The sequence below is a fragment of the Centroberyx gerrardi genome, chromosome 7 (assembly GCF_048128805.1).
Source record: "Centroberyx gerrardi isolate f3 chromosome 7, fCenGer3.hap1.cur.20231027, whole genome shotgun sequence".
Classification (NCBI taxonomy): domain Eukaryota; kingdom Metazoa; phylum Chordata; class Actinopteri; order Beryciformes; family Berycidae; genus Centroberyx; species Centroberyx gerrardi.
The window spans coordinates 17,411,576-17,432,750 of NC_136003.1; the positions used below are offsets into that span (position 1 = coordinate 17,411,576).

The 21,175-nt window shown below is 44.0% G+C and overlaps 1 protein-coding gene across 3 annotated transcripts in view; it reads left to right on the forward strand.

Annotated features, from left to right (window-relative positions):
* prkcab (protein kinase C, alpha, b) overlaps nt 1-21,175 on the forward strand; it is a 90,582-nt gene that overhangs the window by 28,541 nt on the left and 40,866 nt on the right. For all 3 annotated transcript variants that reach the window (XM_071910468.2, XM_071910467.2, XM_071910470.2), the window contains exon 3: nt 3,017-3,099. In XM_071910468.2, coding sequence (XP_071766569.2) covers nt 3,017-3,099 — 83 coding nt within the window. The remainder of the gene's footprint in view (nt 1-3,016; nt 3,100-21,175) is intronic.

Sequence of the window (21,175 nt, forward strand, 5' to 3'; positions counted from 1 at the left end):
ACACACACACACACACACACACACACACACACACACACACACACAGGCCAAAGCTAGATTTATCCCTTCCACTATACGGAGCTTAGCGGCCCTCCTTCACCTCTGAACTGAGATCAGTGTCAAATCTGTAGTGCGCAAAACACTGTAGCATAACCAGACACTCAATTTGGTCTGGGATCAGTGTTAAACAGAGTCAGCGGTGGACGGGTGGGTGGGTCGGTGGGTGGGGGTGTGAGGAGTGCTGATGGATGGAGAGTGGGAGAGAGAGCTGCAGACGTCATTACACCAGTGATTCACATATTGCAATAAACATACTGTGGAGGGAGGAAAAGAGAAACCTGATGATTGTGCTTGGAGCAGTAATCCTGCTGAGTAAAACTCTGTGTTACAGAACTGTAGTGAAATGAAAATACGCACAGTTTCTCCCTGTGTTTTGTATTCCTCCTTTGCACGTAAGCAAATGTTTTATTTCAACGGCAGGGGAGTGGGCAGGAGGTGGGATGGAAGGACTGGAGGGCTGAGTTAGGAGGTAGATACAAGTGGGAATGAATGCTGTGAGCCGAATACTGCAAACTGCACATAATACTAACTAGTCACGGATACAGAGGTCTGATTTTTATTTTTTATTTTTTTTAAGATTTCGGCCAGAAATCAAGTCAGATTTCAACACTGCTCTCTCTCTCTCTGACAAAGCCGTGGTCTATTTTTGTCTTCACCTTTTTGAATGCATGAATGAAAAGCCAATTCAGAAGGCTGCTTGTTGGAGCACGGAGCTAAATGATTATCTTCCATCTGTTCTGAGCACAGAGGCCCTGAGAATTTATTTACCGGTGCCGGCCGCTCCCAAGCGTTCCAGAGTCGGTTTTGATGGTTAGCAAGGCCACCTCACAATGTGCGGAGGTCCTTCTCTCCCTCCCAACGGTAGCGAGAACACACGCTGTCTTTGTTGCCTTTATAGAAGGAACCATACTGGAAAAACACCAAAAGTATTCATTGATATAGGCAGTGCAGTTTGTTGTTCAAATGTAGGGAAATTCATTAAAGCCAGTTGAAATATTCTTTGAAAGCTAGATTTGAATGAGTCATGCAAGAAAATTTTCAGCACAAGAATAGTCTACTATGGCAGAAACTAAACTAGTACTTTTACTCCCAAAGTATCAATATAGGTATTTGATGCAAAACCCCTGCATTGGTCCTAGAAATTCCCTCTATCTGCATTTAGCTGTACGTACAACCCTGCCTCTGTGTGCCTGTATGTTATGGAAATGACAAATGGAGCTGGTGACAACTTCTGAGCAGGGATAAATCACTGTGGGCTAATATTTTGCTGAGCTTTTTATCCCCCCCCCTCTCTCTGCCTATGTTCCTCTTTATTACTGAGAGAGATGAATTCACACTGTTCACTCCCACTGGCTCAGCACTACAGCACTGGCATGGAAGTATCCATCTCTGACACACACACACACACACACACACACAGATCTGTTGTAGTGAGGATTAGGGTTGGATTAGGATTACGATGATGGAAACAATCATTACGCTGATGATAATGATGGCGATATTGATGCCCATGATAATAATGATGATGGAGATGACGATGATAAGCAAGAGGATGATGTGGATTAGGAAGATGATGATGAAACTGACGAAGAAACTGATGATGACGGTGGTGATATTGCTTGAAGGATGAGCAGACTTTTCTCGTTTTATGATTTTGAAGATGGTTTATTTCTTTCTACAGCTTAGTGGAACGAGAGAGATCCATTATGAGGGGGAATAGAAATCAATCAATTCATCAAACATCTGCTCTAGGGCTGGATGATATAATATCGATATTGTGATATGAGACTAGATATCGTCTGGGATTTTGGTTATCATAATATGGTGAAATAATTTCTTCTGAACTTATTAGCCTATTCTGTCTGAATAAAATGAACAATGATTGCCTTTACCTGCTCATCATATTCATATTACTTATTACTGATTACACATTACTGATTACTAATGATCATTACTAATTTTCAAAATGTTCTTTTGTGTAAATATCTCATGAAAGCACAAATACTCATCCCCAAAATATCGTCTCACTATCAATATCGAGGTATTCTGTCTAAAATATTGTGATATTTGATTTTGTCGATATCGCGCAGCCCTGAGTGTAATGATACACCCTTGTGTGGAAACACTTAAAATACCTGGTATTCATTGTGATTCATCAATAAACTCATTTCACTTGTTTAACCAATGCCTGTCAGATTGTCTGGCGACTGTGACTATGGTGGGAGAGTCATAGACAAAAACACAGAGAGAACGATGGTGGAAGAGCACAAAAGTGCACATGAACAAGCAGACAGCTTGACAAATACAGAAGGAGACACATAGTGTAAGAATGAAAAGGAGAGAGAGCAAGAGAGGCGTTTCAAATAATGGCAGGGAAGAAATGCAGTTGGATGCACAGAGTGAGAGTTAGAGAGGGAGTCAGCTTGTGTTCTAGCTGTCACAGATGTCCACGCTTTGCTTTTCTCGCGGATCTGCGGCAGCATCCAAATGTAAATGTCACTGTCACTGACATGAGAGCAGCGTCAGGGTGTCATGTCAGCCATGTCAAACTGGGTGACACTTGGTAGCGGCTGATCCCAGTTCAGTGGGAGAGGATGATGCAATCAGCATCAAGCCAACAGATTGGAGAGAGCTGCAGAACACACAAGATCACATAATGGCATTTTTTGTGTGGGTGTGGGAGTGGGTGTGCACGCGCATTCGAGTCTGTTTGTCTCTGTCCGCATTTGTTTCTGTATGTGTGTATCAGACAGGCAAAACTAGTGTTGTCAAACTTTGTTTGAGATTGAATGACAATAATTTACATGGACATTCACTTGTTCCTTTTTCCTAAATAACAGTCTCTGTCTCTCTCTGTCTCTCTCTGTCTCTCTGTCTCTCTGTCTCTCTCTCTCTCTCTCTCTCTCTCTCTCTCCCTCTCTCTCTCTCTCTCTCTCTCTCTCTCTCTCTCGGACAGTGTGCTGTTTTGTGGTTCACAAACGGTGCCATGAGTTTGTCACCTTCTCCTGCCCCGGAGCGGACAAGGGTCCCGACACAGACGTAAGTTGTTAATACTCATGGCTTACTCTCTCCGTTTCTTCCATTCTCCTTTTTCTCTTTGTTCAAATTCCCTCGTGCCTGTGTGCATGTATCCACACACAAACACACACACACACACACACACGTGCACACATACACAAGCTGTAAAACCTAACCATTTATCTGCAGTATATCTCATGTCAAGCACCTCTTTCACTTTGTCTTTCGCATACACACTTCTGTCTAGGTTTGTTTTGAAACCACTTTTCACCACCTCAGCAGCTGTTTGCATCAGCACATAAGGTGTGAGCACATTGTCCCTCACTAGCCTCTGTTTCCCCCGGCCCACTTGATGCTGTCAGTCAGGGCAGGGTGGTGTTTTGTCAGTGTTGGTGTCTGACCTCTCTGCTCCCTTGGGGTATCTCTGTTTAGAGTGTGTTTATGACCCTGCACTAACAGTTAACTATCAACCTCACTCTCTTCTTCCCTCAGGCTGGGAATGGGATCCGTCCTTGGTTAGATAATGGGTGGAGGTCAAGCATGCGCTGTTTGTGTGTGTGTGCATGTGTGTACTTATCGCGCAGTATACTTCAGTAGGCAATCGTGCTACAAACACACACATATGCGCACACACGCACATAGAGGATTAGCCCCTATTTTGTCCCATCAGCAACCAACTCCACTATATGATCGCAAACACAAAGAGCCAATTAGACACCGGTGTGCCCGCGCTCCAACTTCACCAGACTGAAAGACCCGCTAATGAATGTTCCCTCGCTAAGCCAATTAAGAAACACATACAGAGACACATACACACATCAATATTCTCTCGTGTTTACACAAGCAAACGCATCAAAAGTTAGTTTTGTGACTCAGCAGTCTTACCCACTTGATTAACTGCAGTGACAATATTCAGATTCAGTTCAACGTCTTTTCGCGGCCATATTCAGGTTCTCCTTGCTAGATAACACAGGAAGCAGTTAAAGTTGCCTGTCCTGCCATGCCTTTCAGAAAGATAGATAGCCAATGCAATTTAGCAGAGCTGTTGTGTTGCAGGCAATCTAGAGTGCGCTTTTGTTCCACTCCTTCGTGTTCATCAAGACCAATCGCTCTGTACCGGCTCCTCTTCCCCTCTCTCTCTCTCTTTTTTTTATGATTAGTCTGTCTCTCGCCTTCCAGACCCACTGTTAATTTTCTCTATCACTCCTAGATTACCTTCTTGTTATTCAGCCTTGGCCCTCCTCGGCCCTATCTCTCTGTACCGCTGTCTCTCTCTCTCTCTCTCTCTCTCTCTCTCTCTCTCTCACACACACACACACACACACACACACACACCTGCACTGTTGGCTTCAAGTGTCCCCTGCCAGTTTAGGCCTGCCTGTTTCTTATGTGCCCATTATCTACCCACTGGCTTTGACACAGCGTGAATAGGGAACACTCTGGAGATGGGCCTCTTTGAATACCAAATGATGATATGGGGCTAGTTCATATGCTGTCATTTTGTCAATGCTTCAGACGTCACTCATTTACGACAAAATTTACACGGCAAACAAATATGCAAGGACAAAGTAGTTGATACAGATGCAAATAACTAAGAGATAATAGTGTCACTGACCTTGTAATCCTTGAGCATCCTTGAGTTGTGAAGACAGCAAGGAGGGAAGGCCAGGACTTTTCTGAACATAGTTAAGGTTAAGGCTGGTTTACTCTTTAGCTTATACTATATATGTTGAGTGACCGTAGGATGCTAACGTGGCCTGCAGCTTTGTGTAGAAGATTGGTGAAAATGTACACAAAATAATGAAAAAATATGTTTTGAACTACCTGGGACCACTCTCTCTGCTTGCATAGTAAGTAAATGTGGTAGGCCATAGGGGACTGTACAGCTCAAAATCACTGCACAGTGGATGAATATGTGATTGCTCACCTGCAGTAGTTTCAAAAATAAACCTGGCTACATCAGCTATTTAGTTAATGATATTTCATTTTCAAAATGTATGAATCTACAGGTCATATAATAAAAACCATGAACAACTTTTTAATACTAAAGGGTCACTCTTCATACTTTGGATAATGCTAGTTGAATACGTCCGCTTAAAGGAATAGTTCACCCCAAAATGAAAATTCACCCATTATGGTTTTTTGATTGAAATGAGGGTGTGTAGATAATGACAAACCTTTCATTTTTTGGGTGAACTATTCCTTTAACATAGTGTATGCTGAAGAGTTAGCATGGAGCACTGGAGAAAACACTGATGATTTTTACATCTATGTTCTCATCACTTAATGCTGTTGACCAACAGGCCAATCTCCCAAAAACTTGGTAAGAGAAGAGGAGAGTATAGAAGTATCTCTGCTTGGGTCTGAAACCCAGATGGTCTCTGTTTTCCAACTGGCCTCGGAGTGAGCGGCGATGACTCACCAACAACCCTACACCCATCCATCTCTCCATCCATCCCTCCATCTCCCCATCACTCCCCCTACACTCCTCCATCTCTGCCCCTCAGCCCCTGAATCAGTGTGGTGTCATGGCTCTGAATCTGGCTGGGGGCTGTGACACACACACACACACACACACACACACACATATTCTCTCTCTCTCTCTCATACACACACACTCCCATTTCACCATGGGTTGTGATCTTTGCGCCGGCCTGCGTGCGTGAATTGCGTCATCTGTCCGGCAGATGCTTTGATCCACAAACAGAAACGACACAGAGAGAAGATGGGGATGTTCACATTAGCATTTGAGTGATAAGTGCGCTCTCTCTCTCTGTCCCTTCTCTCTCTCTGTCTATCTCTCTCTCTCTCCCCCTTCTCTCTGTTTTTCATTCACCACAGTATGAAGCGTAGGTGGTATATCGTGCTGTATTATCAGTCAAGGATCACTCTGAAACCAGTGAATGAAGGTGACTCATCCATAGAGAAACAATGTCTGTTTCACAACCAGAGGCCCGTATCACGAAGCGAGATTAGTGGGTTAGCGAGCTAGCTTTGGGTTTAACCCTGGCTTTTCTGTCTCACGAAGGTGGTTCACTTTTAACCGGGGTAGATCACCATGGTAACTTATGCTGCACGGCTAACCTGCTCCGGAGCAGGTTAAGTTCAGGATATCGGAACAAAACGTATGAAAGGTCCACCTTCTGACCAATCAGCTCTCTGGAAACAGGGAGTCACCATTCCAACAGGATCCCGATATGGACAAATATACAAATGAAAATCACAAAAAAAACTGAAACCTGTTAGGCTAGTTTTGAATTAACAGACGTGTTTACAGACCAGTAGAATCACGTTGTTTTCCATGATAACTTATTATATCGGAGATATAGCAGGTAGGCTACTTAATTGACCATATTATTAATGGATTAAAGTTACTGTTGCATATATTAATTGCGCTGACTTTATTTAAGTGGATTCCCGACAGTGTTTGGTTCAATGTCGGCTATTTCATGTTCCATTACCGCAGCCCCGAAGAACATGAGGCCGACTTTATGAATAGAAAATCTTTTTACACCCTCAATGTGTCCACAAACTATTTTATCAATGAAAAATATGCCCACTGTGTCCTAGTGACGGGACAGTTCCTCCAGTAATCCTCTCTAGCCTTGGAAGCAGAAACAACTTTTACTTTTCGCGGTTATGTTTTGTAATGCTGACAGTTATTCATTATAAGACTTTGTTCTTCTTGAGAGAAGAACCCAATGTTAGGAGCTATCCATTTCTTTCCGATACCCATGTGTTGAAAATGTCAGCAGGAAATATTAGGGCTTATATCATCCTATAATTAGGTCTATTGTCTATGGCTTTTATTGTTTGATTAACCTATTTTATTATTTTCGCCTATTTTTAGGCTATTACTTATTTTTATAGGTTTGCGCTTATATTCTATGTCCTTTTCCCCACTGAATCATATTACTTTTGCTGCGCAACAATCTAATTTCCCCACAGGGATCAATAGTTTCATTTTATCTTATCCGAATTGTCTGATCTGGATCTGTCCATGTTGCATGTGATTGGCTATTTGTTACAAACCCCGCCTCTTTCATGTGAACGCGCTCATAGCTGGATTGGTAAATCCTGGGTTGACAGCCAGTTGATAACCAGCTACGTGAGACCGGTTATCTAGATCCCCAATGTTAGGTTTAGTGAAGCCGGCTAAGGAAAAGATACCCTGACTTTGTTGAACTTGCTTCGTGAGACAGGCCTCAGGTTATATGTGCAGATCAACTCCTATCAAAATAATTTGTTTTTTTGCGATTTTACTTACAATGACAGATTTGGTCGGTGTGATTGGGAGATTATGCTTTACATGTGTATAGGCTACTGCTGTTACTCTCCTTGGCAAATCCTCTTTCATACCATCTGTCTCTCACCCTGTTCATTACAAACACTGCTGTGGAGCTTTTGCATGGGTTTCTGATCAAGTACTTTAGATGGCTTTTTTCTCTCTGCATGTGTTAGATATATCACGTGTCTTTGCCTTAACTGGTCCTCTGACCTTAGGTGGGATTATGAAATCAATTGCTGCTCCCATTGGAGCAGATTGGGAGTTTGACTTGATGGCATCTTAAATACAAATAACCGGTTGCATGTTTTCCTCAACCAAGGTACTTAATGCTGAATTCCTGCAAGAAACGTGCTTTGGAAGGCTGTTCAAAGATTGCTAGACATACAGTATTATTTTCAGATTCTCAGTCTATGCTGCTCATGTCACTGTTTCCATGAGTTTTTGCCTATGAGGAAATATTCTAGTCTTTACATAATTGAAGTCAGAACCACACTTAGATACTTAGAATCCCCTCATCATGAAGTAAATATCTACATGAACTATACGCCAGCCACCCTCGACCCTCTGTCCCTCATTACACCAGTCCTCAGCATGCCAGCCTGTTGACACTCTGATTCTGTTGAAACCTACACTATTGGTGTAATTGGTGCGAAAAGCAGAGCAAGTGGTATCATTAGCCATTGGCTCCTGTATCTGCTGATGGAAAAATGAGGATATGGCTGAGAAAAGACAGGGAGAGGAAAGCTAGGTGTGATATGCACAAAATCAGATTAGTTTATTAGTTTATTGAGTCGCTATATAGTTGTTGGTTTGTTTATCACTTTACTGTGTTCATTTTCCGACCGACCGACAATACCATCCATAGAACGGGGATAAAAACAACACTGTTTTGCTTAGTTACTGACGTTTTGGAGATATGAGGTTTTCACCCAACAACAGCGTGATGCTTCTTTGATTTCATGTAACTGTAGATCATGTAATCTATAAACCTTGATAGGTCAACACATGGTGGGACAGTGCTGTGGGATGATGACTGATGTTTGAGTTGGCACTCCTTCATAGATGTATCATTGAAATCTTCACCCACAAACCAGGCGATGAAAATCATTCTCAGCTGTGACGGACCCACAGTGCAGATCTCACTACTGCCAAGGTGAACAGTGATGATGGTGAAAATGAAGGGGATGAGGATCAACAGACGGGAAGAGGGAAAAAAAGTCAATAAACTAATTTCCTCTGTGTCAAATGATAGGGCATTTAGTAGGTATAGTTCAGTACTATGTTATACTTAATGACAATGTTGGCTTAGTTATCTTACTGCATGCAATTTGAAATAATCTTATTTTTTAAAATTGAATATGACTATGACTAATTATGCATAATATTTCATTTCTGCTCTTTCTTAGTGCTACATTGAGCATGAGATTTCTCTCGATGACATAAAATGAGCCAACAGAATTCTTCCCTTTCTGCTTGAATCCCCGGAGCAGCGCTTATTGTGGATGTTCTACTTATTTGTGCAGAAAAACAATATGGCTGCCTTATTGCTTGGTGCACAGCACCTGTCACCTGTCACCTGCCTATTGTCAACCTGTATAGAAAGAGAGTGAGAGAGAGACTGAGCGTCAGCGAGAGGGATGAATAGAGAAGAGCTGCAACATGTTTCTGCATCACTTTGACACATTGACAGGTGGAGAACTGAAACATGCCAAATCCCTTGTCCCTCTCTTCTCCCCCTCTAGCTGCTGGCGGCTGTGACAGCTGAGTGCTTTCTTTTCCCTTAAGGGTTACAGCCTCAGTCTGCACCAGTGCAGTTTTGGGGACACTTTCCCTGCTCCCGTGTTTGGTCACCTACAGTGTAGAGAGATATAGGTGCCTTGTATATCGTTTATTTTATGCTTCTTCAAAAATCATCTCCTGAGTTTTTCTTCACTTGGCAACAGAAGTGGAATCAATTAAATCAGAGGTAGGGAAGACATCTCACCCTATAGAATAATGCCTATTTAAATCACTGCACATGACTGAAGATGAATGAAGTTTCTAATCATTATTATTTCATCTGTGGCCTTCATCTTAATCAAATGAGATAGAATATTTCACCCTCAGTTCCTGGACTCAGATATCAGAGATACCGGGTCCCTCTCCCACTGCACATAAATCAGGAGCTTAGCAAAGTGCCTTGGTAGCATCAGCCTCGCCTGGCCTAGTGTACAGTACATCTCTGACAGTAATAGCGGCGTCTCGCACCATTAGCCTGCCAGTCTCAAGCCATTACCCTCCCAGCAGCTCAGCACTAACCTGCAGCAACAGCTGGGAGAGCTAGCTAACGCGCCTACCACATCTACAGCAGCTTACACAATGTCAAATCTCTCCACATGTTAGAGCAGAAGTGCACAGAGAGCAGATTACAGTTTAGGGAGTGAAGCCTCGCTCGGCAACATGTGCCGCAGAGCGCAGGCCAAGGGCCGGCAGGGCCGACGTATTAACTTGATGCAAACAGTATACAGTATGTAAAAGTCAGAGGTCAGATTAGAAGATGAGTTGCTGTGTTGGACGTCTGTCCGTGTGTCATTAACCCAGAATAACAGCCTGGTCCTTAGATTACAGACGCTGAGCTATGATTATGTAAGCCCACTACACTGAGGGGCTGTGGACATGAGGCCGCTCTTCAGTCAAAATCACAATCTGGCCGACTGCAGTGTAGTAGGACCAAGCAACGTTACTTTAGGCTGACCAGATGTCCCAGACTGGCACCGCCCCCGGAAAATTTGCCCAGATTGTTCTCAGAGTGAGGAATGACATGGAAACATGTTTTTTTTTACTGTACTACTATCAGGCTGCTTTGTCAAAGTCATATTTTTAACATACAAGGATGTTTCATAGTATCTCTAAGTGCCGCTATCATGCCCAGAGCAATTTGTTTTTTTTCAACAGTGTTTAAGCGTATGCTGTGGTAACAAGTTTTCTAGCAGCATCTCAATGCAATAGCCTGTCTCATGTTGCACTGTGCAAATGAAACGACTTGCATACTAGCTGTGAAGTGTAAGAAAGAGAAGTGCATTAAAATTAGTCAGATAATATCAGATGTCACAAATGAGACAGAGGGGCAGAGAGTCCAAATTTACATTATGAATTATTTACTCCATTTGCTCCAAAATCTGGCCATTTGATGATTATGAATGACTTTTTGTGATCTAAATCAAAGGAAAATTCTGGTCAGATAAAATAAGGCAGTGATTGGTTTTTGAAATAAGATAAGTGTTTTATTAAAAACTTCTGCAAATTAGATTGTGTACTTCGGCAAAGTAGGCTGTGTTATATTGTGTTGCATAGGAGCAAGTTAAAATCCCACTGGACATCTGTTATCACTATGATTAAATTTGTGCACAATCAATCATATTCACTACATATCTTATACATTACGTATGAAATGCATAACAGAGTCCATACTTGAATTACAAAAAAAATCAGCTTGCTTGAAACTCACAGGTGTCTAAACTGTCACTGTCTAAGCAGCTGGCAAATATGAACGATTATATAAGCGGTTGATTTAATTACAGATATCAAATTGCAATCTGCGGCTATCGGCCCCGAGTCTGATTGCATAAGCCAGTGTTAGTTTGCTAATGAATTTTGGGGCTTGTTGGTGGCATGCTGGTTTCCTCCCGCTGTCCCAAGCCAGGAGAATATGACAAGGAGGGTGAAAATAGGAATAATGTGAGACGCAGGGGGCGATGTGTTCCTGTCATCAGCACATCTGGAAATTGGACGACAGGAAAGGGATTTGGACAGGATAGTCCAATTAAGTTTTTGTGTTGCTGAGCTAACACTTCAGCTACATGTGCCAGCTGGTTAGCCTGGTTCTAAACAATATCTCCCTTTAGTGTGAGAATTACATGTACATATGAGTGTATCAAGGATATGCAAATCCGCAAATAGCTAATTACACTGGTAGTAGTCTTAGGTTTAGGTTTTAGGTTTAGGTAAAGATAGCTGGCTCTTGTTATTGTTGTCACTGGCATGTTTACACCTCTTCCTGTGCTTAAGCGTGAGTACATTGATACTTAGTGTCAGACAGTCTCTTTTTAGTGCTTCTGATAGGGCGTGCAAATGAAAACATCACACTTTGCCTAAATGCAGCACGTCTAAATGCAGGAGTGTGAAGGACACAGTTTGCATGCCTGTCCCCAGGCTGTGCTGCAGAAAGAGTTATAGCAGTGACGGAAAACACTCGGCTCTCACTTGGAGTCTGCTTCTCCTCTCAGATCCACCACTCCTTCGGTCTCTGTACCCTTATTATCTGTCACCCGGCTCTACTCGTGTCTGAAAATGGCCGCCTTCCCAAAACACGCACAGTGGGAAATCTGTACTCTAGCGCAGCCACCAACTGTCTTCTGCAAATGCCTGCCTCTACTCCGCCGGCCCTGGCCTGTGGCAGAGTACAGGGGTGGGCGGGGCACATTAGAAAAGGTCTGCTGGGTGAGCTAGTGGGCTAGTAAACCTGCAATTTCGCCACTCACAGCTGGAGAATGTTTTCCTCAGAGCGGTTCATTTCTGCAGATAAATTTAACTTGACTTCTGAAAACAGTTTTCACAATTTAATTAATTCAACTGCCATGCTATGCCATCTGTTCATTATGTATACTGAAAAACAATACTAAAGAGGCTCACATGTATCTTTCATAGCTCAATGAAGTAGAATTTTATCAATCAAACATCCTTCAGTGTCATCGAGAGCAGGCTTGCCTCACTTCAGACATTCCCTGTATGGAAGAAAATGAGCTGATGTGAGAGTGTGATGTGATGTGTGGTGTAAAGATGACTGATATAGAAGGTCTTTACCTTGCATTTGTTGTGTAGGTCATCACATTTGTCTATGTTGTTATAGCGACACTTATCTATCAGATGTAACAGCCTCCTACTGTGTGCAGATCCATTTTGACAGGCCAAGTTTGACTCTATCTGTTGCTGTGATCCAACACCTAGGAGGAGACTGAAGTGATAACAGATATTAGGAAGCTGCCGAGTTAATCAGAGAGCAAGAGGAGACTCTGCTAAGGCACAGATTTAAGATCAATTTCCTCTCCTGTGTTATTAATTTCAGCAGTCAGAGGGTAAATAATTACCTCAGATGACCGTGCATAGCAGTGTCTCCATCCCTGAATCATCTGCCCAATCTAACATATTAGCATCGTAATATCTTGTGGGAATCTGTCTTGTTCAGGTAGTACATTGACGATGGCGGCGTGTGGGACACCCTGGTGAACTTGCTGCTTTATCAGGACGTTGTCAGACTTGTGTTGGTGGTCGGTGAGACAGGGAGAGCCTGTGGAAGTGTGCCACCTACTCGCCCTGGCAGGTGCACCGGGCTGCTAGTAGTCTGGGACTGTGGGCGGCACGCGAGATTCACAAGAGCCTGCGAAAAGCCTCATATATACTGCGCGTTTTGTTCTTATAACGGCTGATTAATGTTCTACACTCAGTTGGACATTGCTTGTTTCATTCCTCCCCGTTTGCTTTGAGACGGATTTGATTAGATGTTCATAATTGAAGCCACGCTGTCCTTCTTCAGAGCAAATGTTTCAGCCGTTTCTCTGTTTCAACACACTCGCTGACTTCAGACAGATCAAACAAGGGGAATACGGCGCTGACAGTGACATGAAAGAGCAGTGTCTGACTCCCGCACTCTCCTCTGTGTGCTTTCATGAAGAAAACATGTTGAAGTTATTGTTATGTAATTACATTGTGTGTGTGTGTGTGTGTGTGTATGTTCATATCTACTGCATATTTATATGTGCTCAACAGCATGCACGATGAGTGGGTTATCTAATGATCTCCCTTTTGCTTATTAACAGTGCGGCTCATTAAAATCCACATGCAGCCCAACAATGACGGAAGCATATACATAAACCCCAAAGACCTGGAGAGGAAAGGGAACGAGGGATGAGGAAAGGAGAGTGGAGCAATTAAAAAGATAGACAAGATTTAATAGAGAGTTTCGGGACACCTAACCAGCTAATGCCAGACTCTTCCAGTGTTAATAAAGTTAGGGAATTGTAAAAAAAAAATGTATGATGGTGCGTGCAGCACAGCAGAGAGTAACATAATATCAGTGGACATTGAAAATATTATAGCCTCGGGCTTATTTCAACCTACACAGCCAGGATATTTCACACGGGAGGCAGGGTCCCAAAGCTTGTTTAGGTTAAAGAGGTTAAAGGAAAAAGAGTTCTCCAGCACGGTTGGCTCTCTCAATAGCTCCAAGACATTTCCAACCCAGCGTGGCCAATACATTTCTTATGGAGGGTAATTACGGCTCTATCATCACCGAGATAAACACAGATACTATTTCAGCATGGATAGAGCCATTTATCTTGCTTATCAACATGCCCAGCATGCCAATTATATCCGAGTTCCTCATGAAATGTTAATTAATGGGAGCAGGTCATGTGTGGATGAGATTTCATTTTCTCCCTTTAATCAGGGGGAACCGAAGTGCGCCCACACTGTTGCTTGGCTGTCCTGACATTTTCGGAGGGGAAGGAAGTCTGGCTAAAAAAGAAAGGCTGGCAGAAAAAAGTGAGAAAATGCATGGGTAACGAAAAAATAAGAGAGACGGAGCAAGTAGAAGGAGTGTGAAATCTTAGTAAAGAGAAATGGAGATATCAAGCCAGAGAGAGGTTGGGAATACTAGTGTGGGCATTAAGCTCCCACCAAAGCTCTATTAAATTAAGAAGAATTTAGCAAGCAGAAGCTTACAACATCTCCTGGGGAACAGAACAGAAAGCTGCTGCACCTGAGGTCTTGGTCTTTTGAAGGAAGACGAGAAGTAGGAGGCGAGGGAACGGGTAGATAATGAGGGAAATGAAGACGGGAAAGAGTCTGAGGTGGAAGAGGACAGGGCGGTCGGTGAGATCTCCTCCCTGCAGACCGTCAGGGGAGGAGGAACGTTTGGAGAGGAGAAGTAGGAGCTAATGTAGCAAAGCCAAGGCGGGAGGGGAGAGAAGATCCCATTATAGTCGGTTGAGGGCTTCTCCTCGCATGAAAAGGAAGGGAGGAAAAGTAGAGCAAAGAGGAAGTCCGGGGGCTGGAGGGCTTTTACCCGCAGGGCAGGTGGAGGGGAAGGGGGGGGGGGGGGGGGGGGTGCAGAGGAAGAAAGAGGAGGAGGAGAATGTGGTTTATAGTATGTTGTGTGTCAAAGGGCCAGTGCCTGCCAGGCTGTGATGGGCAATAGAAGGAGCAGTAATCAGGGCACAGTGGAGCTGCTGAGTGATTAGCTTAGCCTGCTAGATGAGCCGTGCTGCTGCTGCTGCTCTCATGAAGACCACTAGGCCTTTCTTGCACACACACACACACACACACACACACACACATACACACACACATACACACGCAGTCTCTGAGAGTAAGGGTGGAGATGATGATGTGTTTCGATAGAGGTGCAGTGTAGCCTATGCGTGCACGTGCATGAGCACACTTGTGTGCATGTACACGTGTGAATCTTGCCACGGCTGCCAGCGTTGGTGCGCTCTCCAAGTTGTGTGTGTGTGTGTGTGTGTGCCTACCTCCTGCTGGGCCGTATGGTGTGCGGGTAGTGTGTGTGCGTGTGCGTGTGTGTGCGTGTGTGTGTGTGTGTGTGTGTGTGTGTGTGTGGGCGACCTGCCCTTCTCTCTGCAGCTTGCATCTGCTCTCTCTGCTCACACACACAGGGAGCATTTGGTCCCTCACAACATTAGTAAGTCCTCTCTTTCTCTTAAAGCCCAAACTCAAGAGCAAGTGGAATAATAATCATCATCCTACTATAGCCAATGATGCAGAATCCAAAACGCAGTCATGCCTTTTTTATTTGTTGTGTGTGTGTGTGTGTGTGTGTGTGTGTGTGTGTGCAGACGCCAGATGCACATTCATATTGGCGTGCATGTGTTTGTGTATGTCTGTGTTAGGACTGCATAATTAATTGTGTATTGTAATATATTGCCATTCCAGTTTCCACAATAAATAATCCTAAAAATATCTGTGTAATATTGCCACATTTCATTTCATTTAGAATGATCACTGTAGTTGAAAGTAGTTTATATATAAGGGAAAAAGTGCAGTAAAAGAATTTTGGTCCTTAAATCATCAAGTCTACAGTAGTAATCATGGTTAATAATCGCGATCACAGTATGTGGCTAAATAATCAGGATTATCTTTTTAGTCATAATGGTGCAGCCCTGATGTGTGTTGTTTTCAGGTACCTCTCTCAGTCAGGTACACACACTCACACACTCTCTCTCTCTCACACACACACGCAGCTGCCCCAGAAACGTCAGTCCGAGCCTGCGTTTGCCGCTGCAGTGCTACTGAAGAAAGGCGGAGTTTCTCAGAATGGTGGATTCTCCGGGGGTTTCGCCTCCTCGCCATGTTTATCTCTCCCCAGCCTGCTCGCTGCGTTATTGTGACCCATTGTACTCCTCACACTAACCCACTGTGATCTCTGTTTAGTTCAACTCTGTTCTGTTTACCTCCGGAGCTGCAATGTTGAATTTCAATCCGTGCTGGCCCATTTCTCCGGCTCGCACTTTTGGGAAGCTTTGTAAGTGACTGGGACCGGTTGGAACTTTGACATTCTTAATGAATAATTGATTGTTTCATGTGCAGTGACACCGCATGTCCAGATTACACCCAGAAACCTTTCCAGTCTGCGCTCCTTCCGCCAGATAAAGCAGAGCCTGCTAACCACTTGACTATCAATAACCTGAACGCGAGGTGTTGAATTGCACGATCCTCATCCTACTTTCCACACGGCACAAAAGAAGCTTTTGTCTATGTGCTTCGCATCAGAGACACTTACTTTGTTTTTAATCATTCCAGACACACAAGCACTCATTGCTGAATGTAATTGCTGAATGAATGCAAGCTCATTTAGCACAGACAGTCTAATGATGGTGCCAGCTCCCACTCCCCACTGAGGTGAAGTGTAGATGTGCAGGAAGATGAATAGTCATAAAACCTGCACTCTCAGCAGGTGAAAGACCTGGAGTGGCCTGTTGGGAAGCGTGGAGATGAAGAAGCACACCGCAGAGACTAACCTGATTTAAGAGCTTAATGTTTGCTTGTGAACAACACTTGATTGCAGAGCATAATTTCATAAGGCTCATATTGGGGGTTTGTCTTTGATGATTAATATGCATAATGATGCCTCTGAGGGCATTGAGATTATGGATAACGTGGGTGGATTTAGTATTATCTGGTTCTTCTCATTCAGATGCCATTGTGATAGCTGCATTTCTTGCTCTTTGGCATTTAACGAGATCCAAATAGATGTCAGCGGAACAAGATTTACTTAGTAGCCTGACTCGCTAATAAATGAGAAGATTAAGTCTGGATTTCAGTTTGAGTTGCTGTTAATCAAAACAGACTTCATATTGATTCATGTGCTCTGACACACCAGGCTTATACCAATAGGTCAGTTTTCTGGGAAAAGCACAAGTCTTAATACTGAACAGTCACAATCAAGACTCTCATTACATGCAGAGGTTCCTTCCCTCCTTCCCTTCTGTGTGCCTCTACACTTCTTATTTTCTTCAAGTTCATCACTTCTTTCCTGCACCTGCTGCAGTTTTCCTTCATTGTCGTTCAGTCATCACAAATGCAACAGCAAAGACTGACCAGGGACATAAGACTTGCTTTGTTGTCGTAAATGCAGTTCTCACTCAGTAATACAGACGCACACACGCACGCACACACATGCACATGCACATGCACATGCACACACACACACACACTCACACACACTCACACACACAGCGCAGGTGTGTCCTGTCTTAATCCCCGGCTCCAGCCAGCGCTCTGTGTGAAAGGTATTTGGTCAGCAGGAGTAAACAAGACTCTGGAAATAGAAGTGTTTGCATTCTCTTATAATCCACACTGGTGGTTGGACCATCACTTTTCACTGAACTTTTCTGTCTATCCAGCACAATAAAGACCATAATAAGACTTAAAGTGATATTTCACTCTAGTAAAACATTTGTACCTATTACAGTTGCATGCTATACCTATCGCCTATTGATTTATAAACAATCCATTACCAGGGTTTACTACCCTGGTATTGGTAGTGGCATTGCTCACTTTCATTTTCAAATCCCAGCCCAAAACACCATACTGCTCACACATACATTATGCTTCTACAAACCATGACAATGCACCCTCTATAATCTTCTGTCTATTTCCACATCTTTCAAGATGCAATTTTGCTTGTTTGCAATTATTGACAATGGCAGTCAGCAAGAAAAAGAGCTATGTCAAAGGTCGATTGCTGGTGAACACGTACAGTATGTGATAAAGAATGAAAATGTTATATTCATCTGAAATATCCCTTGAGGAGAATAAAGGCTTGGCTGAGGTGAGAAAGGCAAGAGTATACTGAAGGATGTTGAGTCATTCTATCGAACTTATCAGATAGGAGTCGTATGAATAATTTATAGACCTATACCATGTGTGTGTGTGTGTGTGTGTGTGTGTGAATGAGTGAGTGTGTCTGTGCATGTGCGTCTACTCATGCCTTCCTATGCATATGTGCCTGTGTGCGTGCCATGATCAATGCGTTTGTCTAAGTGTGTGTGTGTGTGTGTGTGCGGTGTGCACACGTATGCAGACAGACTGGCAAACAGTGTGTGTTTGAGGGCAGACAGCAGCCAGGGAGCTGACCTATTCCTCAGACTGGAGGCGGAGGCAGCTCAGTGTTTAATGTCACCACCAGGGAGAGACCACAGGAGAGAGAGAGAGAGAGAAAGAGAGAGAGAGAAAGGGAGAGGGAGGGGTGTCGCCGAGTGGTGTTCAATCCAAAGAAACGTCTTCCTCTCCCCTGGCAACGATGTTCAAAATTGGCGTGTCACTTAGCAGTTTTGGTCTTGTGAAAGTGAACTGCAGCTTGCTGAGTTGTTTAATGAGGTTTTCGCTCATCGATGCATCCTTCACCTAGATGAACTCCCCCCATCACACGCCCACCCACTTGTTTCTGCAACCGAATAGATGCTGTGGGGTCTTGGAAGCTGTCGCAGCACAGTGTAGCACTTGACTAAAACTCCCAAATGAAGTCCATCTAAATAATAAAAAAAAAAAAAAATTGCAAAGGGATTTCTTCAGTCTTGTGAAACTGACTTACGGAGATAAGTGGCTGTGATTTGTTTATATTCATGGCAGGATTAGTATCACCACTCGAGTGTCTTAATTGCTCAACCAATTAACAGTGATGTGTTTTCTTCATCAAATTCTACCTTTTTCAGCCCAGCCCGTATCACCGACTGTTGCAGAATACAGTGCGCTAACAGCAAGGGAACAGCAGCCAATTTTCCTCTGCCCAGGTAAAGTCACGACCAAACGGGGCAATCTATTCTCCCCAGGCGGCGGGGTGGAGGCGCCCCACGCTGAGCTGTCTGTCGGCCTCGCTCTGCCTCTAACAAAGCCGGCCGTGCTTCGTGCCGCTCCGCTGGGGATGTCGCCCCGCAGGTCTCCCCTCCCCTCCCCTCCCCTCCCCTCCTGTCTCTCCTTCCTCCCTATTCCTCCCTCCGCACCATCTTCATTCTCTGGATCGTCGAGCGCTTGAACGTTACGTAATGCTCCACTTTCAAAAAAAAAAAAAGAAAAGAAAGGAAAATTGCCTCAAAGCCCTGGGCTGACTGAGTCCCCTGGGTGTATTTAAGGTGCGTGTTTCTATGTGTGCATTTATATTTGTATGTGCGTGTGTGTGTGTGTGCGTGCGTGCCTGTGTGTGTACTTATACTGTGTGTACACCTACAGTATTTCGCCAAAGGATATTTGGGGGGTGGGGGGGTTGGATGACTCAAGATCTCTCTCCCCTGAGAACATCCACAATAGGCGTCCTACTTTGTAGTCTCAGGTAGAACACACTGACGCATCTGTGTTTGCCATACACAGACTTAGCGACTTGCACCACTTTAGAAAAGGAAGGACTGGGAGTGAACCGCCGAGTGCTCTGATCCAGCCTAATCGTCTGAGACAGGCAGACATGAGTAAACTTACATGACCTGTCCCGCTCTCCTGTGCTCTTTTCTTTTTTTTTTTTTCCTGGGAAGAAGTTAGGGACTTTGTGCCATCTGCTGTGCTGCGCAATGTGAGAACAGAACAGAGACATTGTTTAAGAAGATGAAACAGGTGCATGTGCATCTCTCTCGCTCTCTCTCTCTCTCTCTCTCTCTGTCTCTCTCTCTCTCTCCTTCTGTCTTTCTCTCTCTCTCTCTCTCTCTCTTTCTTTCTCCCCTTTAAGATCTCAGATTGTAATGTCTCTGTCTTATTTTTTCAATGAATCGATTAATCATGTAGTCTATAAAAATGTACAAAATAATCCATCACAAGTTCCCAGAGCCCCAAGTGATTCTTAAAATGTCTTACTTACTCTGACCAGCAGCCAAAAAAACACAAAGTATTCATTTTATAATGATATGAAACAGAGAAAATAAAGGCATTTGTGAAGCTGTAACCAGCAAATGTTTGGTATTTTTACTTGATAAATGAATAAAATGATTAATCGATTATAAAAATGATAATTTTCTGTCCTGTTTCGGCACTACTTTCAGTCGTATTCTCTCTCTCCCTCTCTCTCGCCCTGTGACTGTCTCTTGGTGTGAACATGCTGATGCAGGCCTAACCAGCTCGCACCACACACACACACACACACACACACAGTCGTCCCATCTCCGTTTCCCCCTGTAGAGAGATTACAGGAAGGAGGCTCCTTCCTAACTGTTGCTGTGGGTGACTCACTTCGCACCAACATACGGAGAGGAGGAGGAGGACGAATCGCAGGCAAAAACTCCCATCAGAGTTGTCGCTTCTTGATAATTAAATGCATCGCGCAGTAGGGGACATTCCACACGTGTTCATGCATGCAAGCAGACCCACACACACACACACACACACACACACACACACATGCAGAGTGAATCCCAGGCTCGTCAGCGACTGAGTGGGAGGACAACAGTGGGACACCTTACACCACGCTAATTGTAACCACACACTCCTTCCTCTCTCATTTGTTCTTTCTTCTTTGTGTCCCTTCCTCTCCCTCGCTTTGTCTTTTCTCCTCCCCCCCCTTCATCTTCATCCTTCTTTTTTCGTACTCCTCGCACATCTTCCGCCTCTTTTCTTGTCTAGTTTTCATCTTCCTTTTTCTGAACTCTTGCTCTCTCCTTTCTGCTCTTTTTACCTTCCCTCCCTCCCTCTCACTCTCCCTCTCACTCTCTCTCTCTCTCTCTGTCTCTCTCTCTGTCTCTCTCTCACCTCACCCCCCCTCCTCCCTTTCTCCCTCCATCTCTGTAAGCACAGAAGCCCTGTGGCCTCATTAAGCTGTCACTGATCTCTCCTGCCGCGGCCGACCGCCGGATCATTAGTCAGTCCTGTCTGAGACACCCGGCCTGACAAGAATAGATCAGCCCCAAACCTCTAATATTCTCTAAATGTCTTGAATGCAATCAAGTCGGCGCAGACGCCGGCGCCTTATCCAATGATCGATCAGTCCGGCCACGGCATGTTTAACGTGACGTGCGTGAAATATTTATGCGTTCACATGAAGGCTCCGTAACCGGTCATTTGTGTCGCCAGCGGGTTCATTATGCCGCGTGTGATATGTGAGGATATTTCTCCTGCATATTAATGTCCTCATCAGAGACTTATTGTACCTATCATTTGTTATCATTGAAACGTCATAGCAGGGTATCACCTCGTTATTATGAGGCTGTCCAGCCAAATGGGTTTGTGCCTGCAATGTTATAAATGGGGATTTTCACAAAGATATGAGGGGGACGGAGA